Source organism: Coccinella septempunctata, chromosome 6, assembly GCF_907165205.1.
Source record: "Coccinella septempunctata chromosome 6, icCocSept1.1, whole genome shotgun sequence".
Classification (NCBI taxonomy): Eukaryota; Metazoa; Arthropoda; class Insecta; order Coleoptera; family Coccinellidae; genus Coccinella; species Coccinella septempunctata.
In genome coordinates, this window is record NC_058194.1 from 24050892 (window position 1) to 24063488 (window position 12597).

The 12597-nt window shown below is 39.1% G+C and overlaps 1 protein-coding gene across 2 annotated transcripts in view; it reads right to left on the minus strand.

Moving 5' to 3' along the window:
• The window catches only part of LOC123315343, a 116924-nt gene that overhangs the window by 88152 nt on the left and 16175 nt on the right, over positions 1-12597 (minus strand). For both annotated transcript variants that reach the window (XM_044901006.1, XM_044901005.1), the window contains exon 7: positions 11452-11657. In XM_044901006.1, coding sequence (XP_044756941.1) covers positions 11452-11657 — 206 coding nt within the window. The remainder of the gene's footprint in view (positions 1-11451; positions 11658-12597) is intronic.

A 12597-nucleotide genomic window follows, 5' to 3' on the forward strand; every position in this document is an offset into this window, starting at 1 on the left:
ATAGGGTGGTATTAGTTAGACAGTCAGTGGCACGCCACTGACTGTATTCAACTATGAGCAAATTTGATCTCTTGAATTTTTTCAGTCCGACCCACGGGTTTCATCTAAAAAAATAAAATCTACGTATGTCTCTGCATGGTGATATTGTCATATGTATAAGGATATTTTTATTATCATGCAGAGAAACGGTGTTTATTTTTTTAAGCGGAAACCGTGTATCGGATTGAAAGAAGTCAAGTAATCAACTTTGGTAAGAAATGATTGGGAATTTCAAAAATAATTTTTATTTCAGGAGAAATCTTTGGCGTACCATCAATGTCTGCCAAAATATGTAGGTCAAATTACGAAACTTAAGAAAAAAGTGATACTTTAAATAATGCTTCTTGATTCATAGTATACATGTATGGCAAATTTCATTGAAATATTTGAACTGGTATTGTAGATATTGATAATAAATGATTTATTTTTGGAAACTTCACCACCCTGTATCTCAAAAGGTAAGATGTTTAGAACATATGTTCATATAAAGTTTTTTTCTTAAAATGGGCCCAAAAATCACCCCCATAATTATTGACACTCAATTGGAAAACACCCTGTATATTGTCCTACCTTCTTTATGATAGTGTTATCTATGATGATATCGTCCTGTCTGGGGCCCATTTTTTTCGTTTTGTCAAGAATCATCTTTAATCCTATTTCATTTGATGTTTGATTAAGGCCATGCAGCATTGATTTCAATTCATTGATATCTGTGCTTATCAGTACTATGTCTTCGGCAAATTTTTTAGTAACACTGCATAAACACACCCTTACTTTTGGTTTAAAGCTCTCAACCACATTGGTTCTAGAAAAAAATATACCCGGAGGAAAACAGTGGAATAATGAGAACTTACATGAGTAGATCTACCAAGAAGAGATTAAAATAAGAAAAGAAACTTATTCAAGAGCTCCAATGAAGTGATGTCTAATAGAATATAAACAAATAAACCCAGCACGATAGTGTGCAAGAAGAACAAAACCGATTAAGATACCAACGGTTTATAGAAAGAAGCCTAGAACCAGTAAAGCAGCAGGTTTAGGTTTTACTGGGTTTTGAGCTAAAAAGAGTGAGAGAACCTACACAGCCAATCTCAGGAGAGGTGTGGTTCGTCTTTTTGAAGATTTCCTCCTGAAAAATTAGGCAAATTGAAGCAGAAAACAAATAAAGGCAGATGATCTCCTGATAGAGACAAATTTTCCTTAACTTGTCAACGAACGCTCTTTCTCAAGAGACACCCTGTAGCCCGCACAGAATTTGTGCTAATTTTCGTTGGTACATATCCCACCCATTCCATATACCATACACCCATATACAATATACCCACCCATGCAATCAGTTCGTTACTTCTACTGAGTTACCCTGTATGTTCATGTCAATAACTTCTACCATACTTCTTCAATATATACCTAGTGAGATAAGTAGAAGTTCTCAATTTTGAAGAAAATGGGGGGGAACCAATCAAAGTTGGATCAGTGTTGGCCTCTGCAATAAGGAAGAATGACATGAGAGATGCTTATGCTGAAAAACATAATAAAAGAATATGAATACAGGTCTTGCATCATGAATTTTATGATTGGAATACACCAATCGGATAGACAAGAATATTCGGCTCCTTTATAATATATGTAACCACCATATGCCCACATTTGGTGGGCTAAAACAGAAGAAGGAAGAAGCCAACAGAAGTTTCAGAGGTTGGCGGTCTAGGTATCACAAAAGCCAATTCAACTAGAAAAGAGGTATTGATGAATACCCTTAAAATTTCTTTAAGGACATATTGATTGGTACTGAAGCAAAATCATTTCACATTAGCCCAAAAATTCGAGATGAACAAAAAGTGTTCCTACCTAGGTCGTAAGAAGTACCACAAATAGATAAAGTAGCTTTAAGGAAGTTAAAAGCGTCCCACAAGTGTTGGAATCGTTTTTGAAAATTGCAGTAGAGAAAAGTAAAATTTTTCAAATTTTGAGTGTAGCATTTTATGGAAGACGTAGTGAAATACTGTTATCTTTTCCTCAAGGAAGAATGATGAACAAAAACTACGGTGATGAGGATATATTGAAATATTTCCTTTTACTTCAAGATTGCATGTTCCTTGCAGAAACCGGCATATCTTAGTTTTGTATTGATCCTTATGATGAATCATCATATTTTATAGAAACTCACACGCAAGAAGGTGAGCATATTCCTCGTACGCGAAAATATTCCCAACTACACCTGAAAACGCTCAATTTCCATCAATCCTTCTCAATTTAGTCGGAAAAATTAATTATGGATGTTACGAATATTTCCCGCATAACTACTTCCGTAAATTATGGGTAACCATATTAAATTTCCAGCGCAAAATTCCCCGGTTCCAACGTTGTTTTAAGGTAACATAATTCCATCTGGGAAGATTATCGCAGTAACTCGTTTCATCCCTGATGAGTTTCAACTTCTCATCCATCATCCTTTTACGATCACGAAATGAACGCCAAGATACATTAATATTTCAGATGGGACGCTCCCTTCGTCCTTTGTCTTTACCCGAGTTTATCGCCTTCACGATTGCACCTCTTCTTTGTCGACGTGATATTTTGGGTAAGGAGCTTTCGTTTTTACTCTTCTTCCATCTGATTGCAACTCTTTCACCTTAGGTTTGTAATGTTGTCCGTGAGAAAATGTACAAGCAACGTTTCGTAGATGTCGTTTCCGCAAAATTTGTTGAAACTTTCTGGAAGAAACATTGAAAACTTGCTAACTCGTCATACATGTAGTGGAAGCGATGTGGAAAGTTTTGAAAAGCGAAATTATCCGAAAAATTCTCATTTTCGACCTGTCGTTCTCTCTCTGCCAGTTCTGTAGGAGTCAACAGTTTTCCACTGTAAATTTACCTACATCGTAGAGCACACACAAAGCTTATTTTACAGCGGTTCGGAAGAGAGAACCATGATCCTATCAATTGATAATAGTAGAAGACCAGGTATAGAAAAGTGCATGTAACCAAAAAAATATACCGATTAGGTATACACATTTGATAAAATCGGAGATAACATATATGCCCTCGATAAACACACCAGACGATGTAGAGTGACCAATTGTATGCTAGAGCAGAAATGACTTCAAGCTAGTACAAAAACTAGTACCAAGTATCAAATATCGCCGAGCATTTTCATCTTATAGTCAATTTCTGATTCTGATTGTAGAAAAGTGTAAGAGAAGACGGTTGTCATGTTTATAGTAGTTATAGTTTAGCAAGGGTGTTACATTTCATTGTGCTCTCCATGACAACTCTGCCATCTACAGCTGGCCTTCTAACCCTAGGATTCCAATGAACTCCAGTATCTATCTGAGAAGTCTTCGAAGAGGCGAAGTGCTCATTTCTCCTAGGATTTTCTCGTCTAAGACATTCCTTGCGCAGGCTTGCAATGGTGAACTAGAGGAACTTTAGATCGGGCAGATAAAATATTTAGACCATTCGTTGAATCTAGCCAATGAGTCACAAAATAGGAACACTATTTATCGCAATATTGTTGACTTAATCATGAATACAGATAATGGAGGTCAAAATTATGATACAGGCCTACAACCCACCTTTGTTTGCAGCTAACACAAGCCTTTCGTGGTTGACTGACGGTTGAGTACCTAGGTGCAATTTTTTGTCGGCATTGAATTGTCATAGCTTCCGAGTAGGTATGTTTCCGATTTTGTCACCATGTGTTTTCATAGATATATTTTTATTATGTTTGATGTATTCATTTGTGTGTGCTTGAAAATCTTAATGTTATGACGAATTATAACTATTGTTTATTCTTTAATAACAAGATCTTGAGGATTTTCTTGTATGGACTTTCTTGGTTGGTTTATACTTGACTCTGTGCTTTTAGGATCAGATTGATTGTAAGTCCTGCTTTGTGTTAACTGACTAGCTTTTATAGTCTCGTTCCAAAAATTTCTGAAGATGGCCATTTGAATGGCCGAAAGCGATATTTAATAGAGAATTTAATAGAGTCACTAATAGTGACTTTCCGCTCGATCTGAAATTCCTCTAGTTCGCCTCACAGAGTCGATACTACATTTGTAACCTGATGAACAGGAGTTTCCTCCTCTTGCCCATTCCCATCATACGCTTTGACAATGTCCTGTGAAAAAGCCAGTGAGGAGGCGGAACTTCTTGGGTCTTGCAGCTCCAAAATCCCGAAGGAGCTTTTTGGAATGATCCATTCTTGGAAGATTCCTCCAGAATGTGTCTCCTTTGGTACTTCCTTCTCCAAAAACTCTTTTTTATAAGTGAATTTTCTTAAACCACAGAAAAGCGTAGGATTGTGCTCCCTTTCTGTCGAGTGTATTGGTCTTTTCGATTCCTTTGATTCCAGAGTGACCAGGAAACCAGACTAAAGGGGCCTTGAAGATGGCCTTGTGAATGGCCGAAAGCTTTTCCATATTTAATAAAGAATTGAGATCCTAAGTGACTTTCAAGCTGATTTAAAGTTCCTCTATGTCAGCTAACACAGTGGATACTTCTGCAAGGCATTCTGTAACATGGTAAACGAGTTTTTCCCACTGAATGTATACTTGTCAGTTTCAGTGAGGATACAAATACTCCTTGGATCTTGCAGCCTCAAAATCTCGAAGGAGCTTTTTGGAATGATCCATTCCTGAAAGAATCCTCCAGAGTATTTCTCTCTTGGTTTCTTCCTTCTCCAGAAACATTTTCCCCTAGGTGAATTTTCCTATACCACAGAAAGGCTCTGGGTCAGTGAGTGGCGTGTGTGTCCCCTTCCTGTCGAGTGTATTGGCCTCATCGTTTCCTTCGTTTCCAGAGTGACCAGGAATCCAGACTTAAGAGGCCTTGTTCTTATTGCCTATTTCATCGAGTTTCTTTCGGCATTCCCATGAACTTAACTTTGAGTAGAGGAGTTCAGTTCCTCAAAAGCAGCTTGACTATCACAATGGATCACTATGCCACATCCTTGACAGTTTCTTTCCAGGTTTATGTCTGTGCATCTTTCGATTGCAAGTATTTCTGTTTGAAAAACACTCTAGCAGGAACCCAACGATAGTGTACACTTGATACTTGCCCCCTATATTCCAGCCCCTGCCCCTTTCAGTTGTAAGGGACGAAATCCTTGCAAGAGTTTTGAAGGGAACTTTCCAGATTTGTGAGGTCACCAATAATCGAAATCAATCCAAATACGTTTTTACTTCTGAGGTTTGTAGGAAAAATTGTTGCCTTCGGTATAATGAAAGCATTTTCGTGAATTATTTTGCTATCCCTGCCCTATTCCAATGTTCTTCTCGGCTCATTACCGGTTTTACCTGCCTGGTCCGGGAGCCATACCCGCACGTGACCGTCGGCGTATCTATTTCCATATCGATTCGGCACTTAAATGTTTCGCCGGCGTTTCTCCGGAGACCGGAATTCGGAATGAGGAAAGAAAACGTATTCCGGAGGTTGGGCGCGGTATATAGTGCGAGATTCCGCAGCTAGCGCTGGCGGAAGCCAGGTAATTCCGAAACAGGAAGTTTTGTAGCTTTTTTCGGGGTTCAAAAGGGTGAACGCGTGTCTGCGAAGGGGTCCGGGCATCTTTTATGCCCGAAATGAAATTTCCTGACGTATGTCTTGGTATTGTTCTTTCCGTACAAAAGTGAACGTTACCGGCTTTATGCGTGCGTGAACTCTTGAAGAATAATGAAAGGAGTTGCCCAACGGTTCTCTATCTGCTCATGAATACTCGGGGGTATCTGGAATACTGGGGAGGGTACTTGGCATAATGGCATATTTATACGGACCGTGAATGATTCACGAGCTGTGTTTTCTTCTCAACTTAGATTTTAATGTTAAAGTGCTACATTATAAATAAATACAGAAATGGTGATGTGATGTCAGGAAATTTCACGAGCTTTTTTAAAGTTCACAGTCAAAGCGTTCACCTGGATTGTAGATTAAAGGAGGGTTTCATTGCTCTTCAACCTTAAGGTCCATTATGCCCACCTCCCATCAGTACTGTTCTCCCCATTATGTAGTCTGCAGCTCTCTGTCCAGTTCTAGACTTCTAATGAAATACATTATCTGAGATGGCTTCAATGAGGTAAGATCCTCGGTCCTGTAAGCTTCTCGTCCAAAATATTTTTTTCATTGGCTCGCAATTTTATTACAAGGTGCCCTTTGAATTGGGGTTGTAACCCAAAAATACTGCGATGGATGTACGTCATGATTGTAAGACCTATAATCACATATGCAGTAGCCTGGTTTGCTAATACAAGTTAAGCGAGTACGAGGAGAATGCTCATTAGAGTACAAAGATTTGCCTGTATATGTTTCACGGGAGCTATGAGGATGTGCCCAACTAAGGCGCTTGAGTTCATCACAGACCTCACACCTCTACAGCTAGTGATTGATAGGGTAGCCCATGAGGCGGCCATCCTCAGATTATCTAAGGAAGGAACGGGTAACGAGAGAATCAAGAGTCAGAGACTTTGGTCCTCTCTGAACGACTAATATATCTCATCTGCAAACCCCAGTGACTTGATGATCAAGAAAGTAAGCATTGGGAAAAATTTTAGTAGGTACAACGCTAAGTAAAAAAAAAGATTGGGAGTGGGAATACACCGACTACAATCTTAAAGAAAATACAATAAAATGGTTCACAGATGGTTCAAAAACCGCTACAGGAGCTGGCGCTGGGATTTACGGGTACCAAGTGTGACTATCCTTAGGCTCCTGTACAAGCGTCCTTCAAACGGAAATACTAGCAATCGAAAGATGTCTAGACGTAAAGAAGAAACTATAAGAAGTGTGATATAGCTATTCATACAGATTGTTAAGCTACCGTAAAAGCACTGAGCTCCTACGTCATTAATTCAAAGCTGTTTTGGGAGTTCCGAAACAAACTCAATGAGGTAGGTAAGAAAAATAAGCTCTAATGAGAATAAAAAGAAACGAGAAGGCCAATACACTTTCCAGAGAGAGAACGCCACTCACTGGCCCAGAAACCTTGTGTGGCATAGGAAAATGCACCTACAAGAATTAGTTCATGGAGAAGGCGAATGCCGAAAGGGAAAAACTCTGGAGAAATTTTCCAGGGATGGATCACTCCAAAAAGTTTCTTCGGAACTTTGAAACTGCCAGATCAAAAAAAAAACTAGATCTCAGTAAGAACCAACTACACCTACACAGTGGCTTTCTCACAGGACATTGTCGACTAAAGAAGCATTTGTTGAGAATGGGTTTGTCGGACACTGACGAGTGTAGTTTGGGGAGGAGGAATAAACTCCTCTTCACTTGGTTACGGAATGCTATGCCATTGCAAGCCAAAGGAAAGAGTGCTGTGGACAAGAAACTTGTAGGAGTGGGGAATTATCCTCGTTGACGCCGTTCCAGATATTGGATTTTATAAGATCTCTGGAACTGGAAGGAAAACTGTAAAGGGCGCGATGCTCTGTTAGGGGGCACAATAGGCCTTAACTCGAGTAAGTTCCGAAAATGCCTAAAGAGTCTTATTTATTTCTATTATGAGTTATGCAATTCCAAAAAAAGTTTCGAAAGAATATCCCAAAGTAAAATTATTCTGCACTACAATCTTCTAGCATCAAGATTGGCTCAGATATCTTCAAGAGAACTTCAAAGTTTCAAAGAAAAGTAGGCAATTGCAAAAAAATTGGTCTCCTATTTTTTTGTCGACCACAACTGAAGAAAGCATTACTCAAGATTTTTTCTCTTTTCTCTAGAAGCATTGTTCGCTTCCTATCGAATTCAATGTTACAATGTCCACCGACCGAGCCAGCAACAACAGTTGGTTATCTTCTGACTCATTCCAGCGTAGGAGCAGATAAATTAAAACAGAAAACCAATATCCTCAGAAATCTGTGATCGAAAGTAATAAAAATTCCTGATAAATGTTGGCGACCCGGATACGGACCGAACGTCGGTCGATAGGCACTTTATCGTTCCATGCACAACAGCATTAATCCTTTTATATTTCGTTGTCCTTAATTACTTCTACAACCACATAGAGCTCCTGAACCTGGAGCCCTCAACAGAAGCACTTTGAACTGCACTCGGCGTTAACTTCATCGACTTTACGTCGAACGTTTATTTATTCAACAATCGCATTAATTCGTGTTCGTGCCTGTGCAGGCGTTAAATTTTCAATCAATACCTCTGTTACTGTGGGTAAGTGCCACATGATGCAGTGGATGTTGAGAGAGATGATTTAACTGCCTTCAAGAGACAAATTAGAATAGATAATTCATAATTTTCTTTAAGATTCACCCAATGCGAATCGATCAACTGAAATATAGTTCATTCACTTTTATAAATGAATAACACTCTTGAGTTTTTGTCACTAGAACGAAGTAAGGGTGGCTTCATTTTTGACACCCCATATCTCAAAAGATGTGCATCTTCTTACTGCATGCTTTCAATCAGTTTCTTGATAATGTATGTGAAGAAGAAACTATTTCTCATATAACCTACTGGAAAGAAAAATTCCATCTTTCGGTTGGAATATTTAACGCTACACTGTAATGATGAGGGACAATGATCCCGAAACCGTTCTACAGTTGCGTTTAGATCTTCGGAATTGTTGTTTCAAGTTTGATATTTCTGACGTGCCCGGTTGACACTTGGAGTACAGCAAGGCCTTGGATAAGGTTGACATATCCAGTATTTTGTCTGAGCATGATGCTGTCGACGTTCAGGGTGTTGTGCTGCAGTGGTTCGGGTCTTACTTGGAGGGAAGAAGTCAGTGTTGAGTCAGTTTTGAACTCTTTAATGCCACTAAGGGTGTGCCTCAGGGGTGTAATTGGGGACCGTTGCTTTTTTTTTAATTATTATCATCAATTGAATGAGCGGATGTTTCGCCAAATGTGAAATTATTCCGCTATTTGCAGATGATTTTGAAATTTTCATTGTGGTTCGCAACATACATGATTGCATCGATATGCGGAGAAAGCTGAAATTTGTGGGCTCAATATTTTTAAATTCGCAGTGGTCCCTTTCACGAGAAATAAGCATCATATTCTTTTGGGCTCTTCCATTGACAATACGACTCTTTCTAGGACAGACGTAGTCAGAGACTTCGTAGTAGTTTTCGACTCCAAACTCACTTTTGGTCATCATTTTGAGTCTGTGGTCAACATCAGTAATAAAATGCTTGGTTACATTGCTAGACAAAGCAGAGACTTCGAAAATATGGACGCATTATTAGCTGTATATTATGCTTTCATATTGAGCAGACTCAATTTTGCAACTTCTGTATGAAGTCCTTATTATAATCTTCAGATATTGATACAAGACTCAAAATAGCTCTGTATGGCGAATTCACAGAGGGAGCTCGGAAACCAGGAAGCCAGTATAAGCATCAATCCCTAAAATCAGTTAATGCTAATCATAACTGAGAACAACTAGCGTTAGACAGATCACAGTGGAGGTCTATGCTGCAGAGTTATAATGGAGACTCGAGAAGAATACAGCGGCGGCCACATCTGGTTAGTGACTAAGCATGCCTGGAGTGTGGAAGGATCTGTAGGTCACGGTTGGGTCTCTTCAGTCACAAGAGAGCTCACAGTCGCAAGTAGCCCTAAGAAATTATAAGTTTGATCGCACCGATAGTTTTGTTTTTGAGTTTTTTTGTAGATTCATTCTCGGTAACGGGATAGAGCAATGGATGAAAAATTACATTTTGAGACTCGAAAAACTTCAGAGATAATTCCTAAGATTTCTCAGTTACAGAGGACGGGCTTCGTTACTCAAAATCTCGGGTAATCCCGAGAAATATTCCATTGGACAAAAATATTTGAACGTGGTCAGTTTGGTATATCGCAAGTCTAAAAATGATTTATTGATGCTCCACAAGCTTCTAAATGACTCATTGGAGTTTGAATTTCTTCTCAAAGGTACTATTTTTCATTCCCTGAGTATATCACTGGACATATTTTACCAACCTAGGAGAAATAATGCTGTTTCTTAAAACTCTCCTCTGCAAAAGTAGACTTCCATGTTTGAGGAAATATGTGACATATTTTTCTTATTCCTGAAAGTTTCTTCGTTTATTATGAGAATCCTCATGCGTTTTTTTGATTCTTTATTATCACTATTTCAGCACTGTAGACTTTTCTATAATTATTTGTGAATGCCTTAGAGTCATTCGGGGTAACTGAGCGCAGAGGGTAAGTGTGCGCAGTGCGTATATCTCGACTATGCAATGTATGAAAGAGGGGTTCATTTGGGTGAAGCAAGGGCGCAAAATCGCCAAATTAGTTTTTCATAGGAGTGCGCTGTACGACGTTTCTTTAACTTTTCATTTGCATTCAATCAAATTCACTAGTTTTTTTCTTAATTTTTAGTTCCTCTGCAAATTCTGCCAGGTCCAAGTTTCGAGTCCGACAGTGTCAAACAATATTTTAATCGATCATGCGCATATTAATCTAAATATATAAAAAAAAAATTTAGGTTCTCTTAGCTTCTCAACTCTATAAGAACGGCAATTGAAATTTTGGCTTACTGGGGAAAGTGTGCGCAGGTAAGTGTAGGTACGCATAGATTCATTATATGGGCATTAGTTCAGTGAGGAATAAATTATGACATTGTTGATTTGCTTGGTTAAGACTGGGTCAATATTGTCCTATTTGTTCAGAAAAATATGAAGAGTCACCAACAGGGGAATGTATCAAGTGTTGTGTTCACCAGGAATGGTGGCACGAACAATAATGCAGTGCTTGTAAAATGGCGCTTCTGCATTGACAATAAACAGCATTTCTCTAATATTGTAACATTTTGATGACATTATTGTAATTTGTTTCGATTGTGTGGTTCATTAAACACTGCGTTCACTTACCCCGTGAGGGTGCACACACTTACCCGCAGTACGGGGGCATGTGAACGCACTCCGACTTTCACTATTAAATTTTTTTTTGCGGAAAAAAAAAGTTTTTGTTTGTTTGCTTCTTGATGTTTTTCTATAAATTAAAAAATTCTCTATCTTATGAATATGTTTCAATTTTCCTACCTTCTACATTTGAAACAGGGTATGGTTTGAAAGGCAAAAGTGCTCACAGTTGCCCCGAATGACTTTAATATAGCCTGTTTCGTTCTCAAAAGCCCAACCTGTTTATATTTCAGCACCCCTGTTCTTTGGGGCCAATATTGAATGGCCCGTTGTTCCACCCTGAATCCACGGTCTGAGAGACAAATCACAGAACGGAAAATTGACATCCGAACTTTCTTCTGGAATTGTTGAGATAAGAGATAAGATCTTCTCGACCTTTTTTCCCCCTGAACCCTCCCTGCGGAACTCAAACGAAACGCAGTATCCATCCGACGCAATTTTTCCCAAAAATTCTACCGAAAACGTCAGCGGTCGACCCTATATCAAACGGCGGGGTTCCAATATCTGCCCCCGACACTATACACATAATTTCGAACAAACCTCTCGTCGCAGATGTTTCTTCCTCGCCGCGGCTCCTCCACTCCGCGCTATCGGCGTCGGAAGACGTCGATCCATCACCGAGACGACGCTGATCCCGGACTTTCCTCCGTTTCTTCTTGCGGTGCATCAGCTGGGACGGCTGCCTGGAGGTTTGTGGGCTCAGCTCGGCAGCGTTCCGCGTAGATGCGGCCAGATTGGAGGTTGATCTGATTAAGAGGGCATGAATTAGTTATCGAGGCGAGTGAATCTGGCAGGATTTCGGAGGATGCTCAGCGATTCCCGGGAAATGTCTTTGGAATTCGATTATTCATTGGTTTTTTACTGCTGATGGTGAGTGCAGGTGGATTAGGCCGGAAATTCGGCGGATCTTAGGAGAGGAAATGGAAGGCAGTTTGTTAGCTGATAAGTGTAACTGCTAGCAACCTAATTAATAACTATTTATGTAACGTCAGGTAACCCTGATAAAGTAGTACAGATCCGTATCAATGAATTTTCCAGAAAACACCACAACAGATCAATTTTCAATTGGATTAGGCAATCCGTCAAGAATTTAAAAGAACAATAGGGGTTGAGTTTGATGGTCCTTCAATTCTACTCATCCTGATACAAACAGCTAGTCGAAAGTTTAGGATATTTATATTTCCCTAAGATGAATTCATTTCATTTTTTTTAAATACACAAACTGATAACGATTGAAAAGGCTTTTACTGGTTTATTGGGAAGAAAGTTTTTATCTTGTTCGATAATTTTTTGTCAATCTTGTACCAGAATTGAACGTTTCAATGATTTTTTTTTCAGGCTGTATTTTATTAATACTCAGAAGCTAATCGCTCCTGTTTTTAATTAGGGTCCAACAATTCCAATCGTTTTTCCATCGGAGAAGGAGCTGTGCTGCTCTCATGAGGTCAAATGAGACCGAAACCAAGGTCAGCATCTGCTCTTCTACGGTGGAACTTTCTACATTTTGTATCACTGACATGTCAAATTGGCTAGTTCAATTCAGATCGCAACACTTGTTGGCATTCATATCGGCCGGTGGTATGCATCTGAATTAATTCTTATAAAGAAATCGAATTTTCATAATGCCAAGACAAGTTTTATCGACATCGAAAACTATGTCAACAGAATTCCTGGAATGTTTCGAAC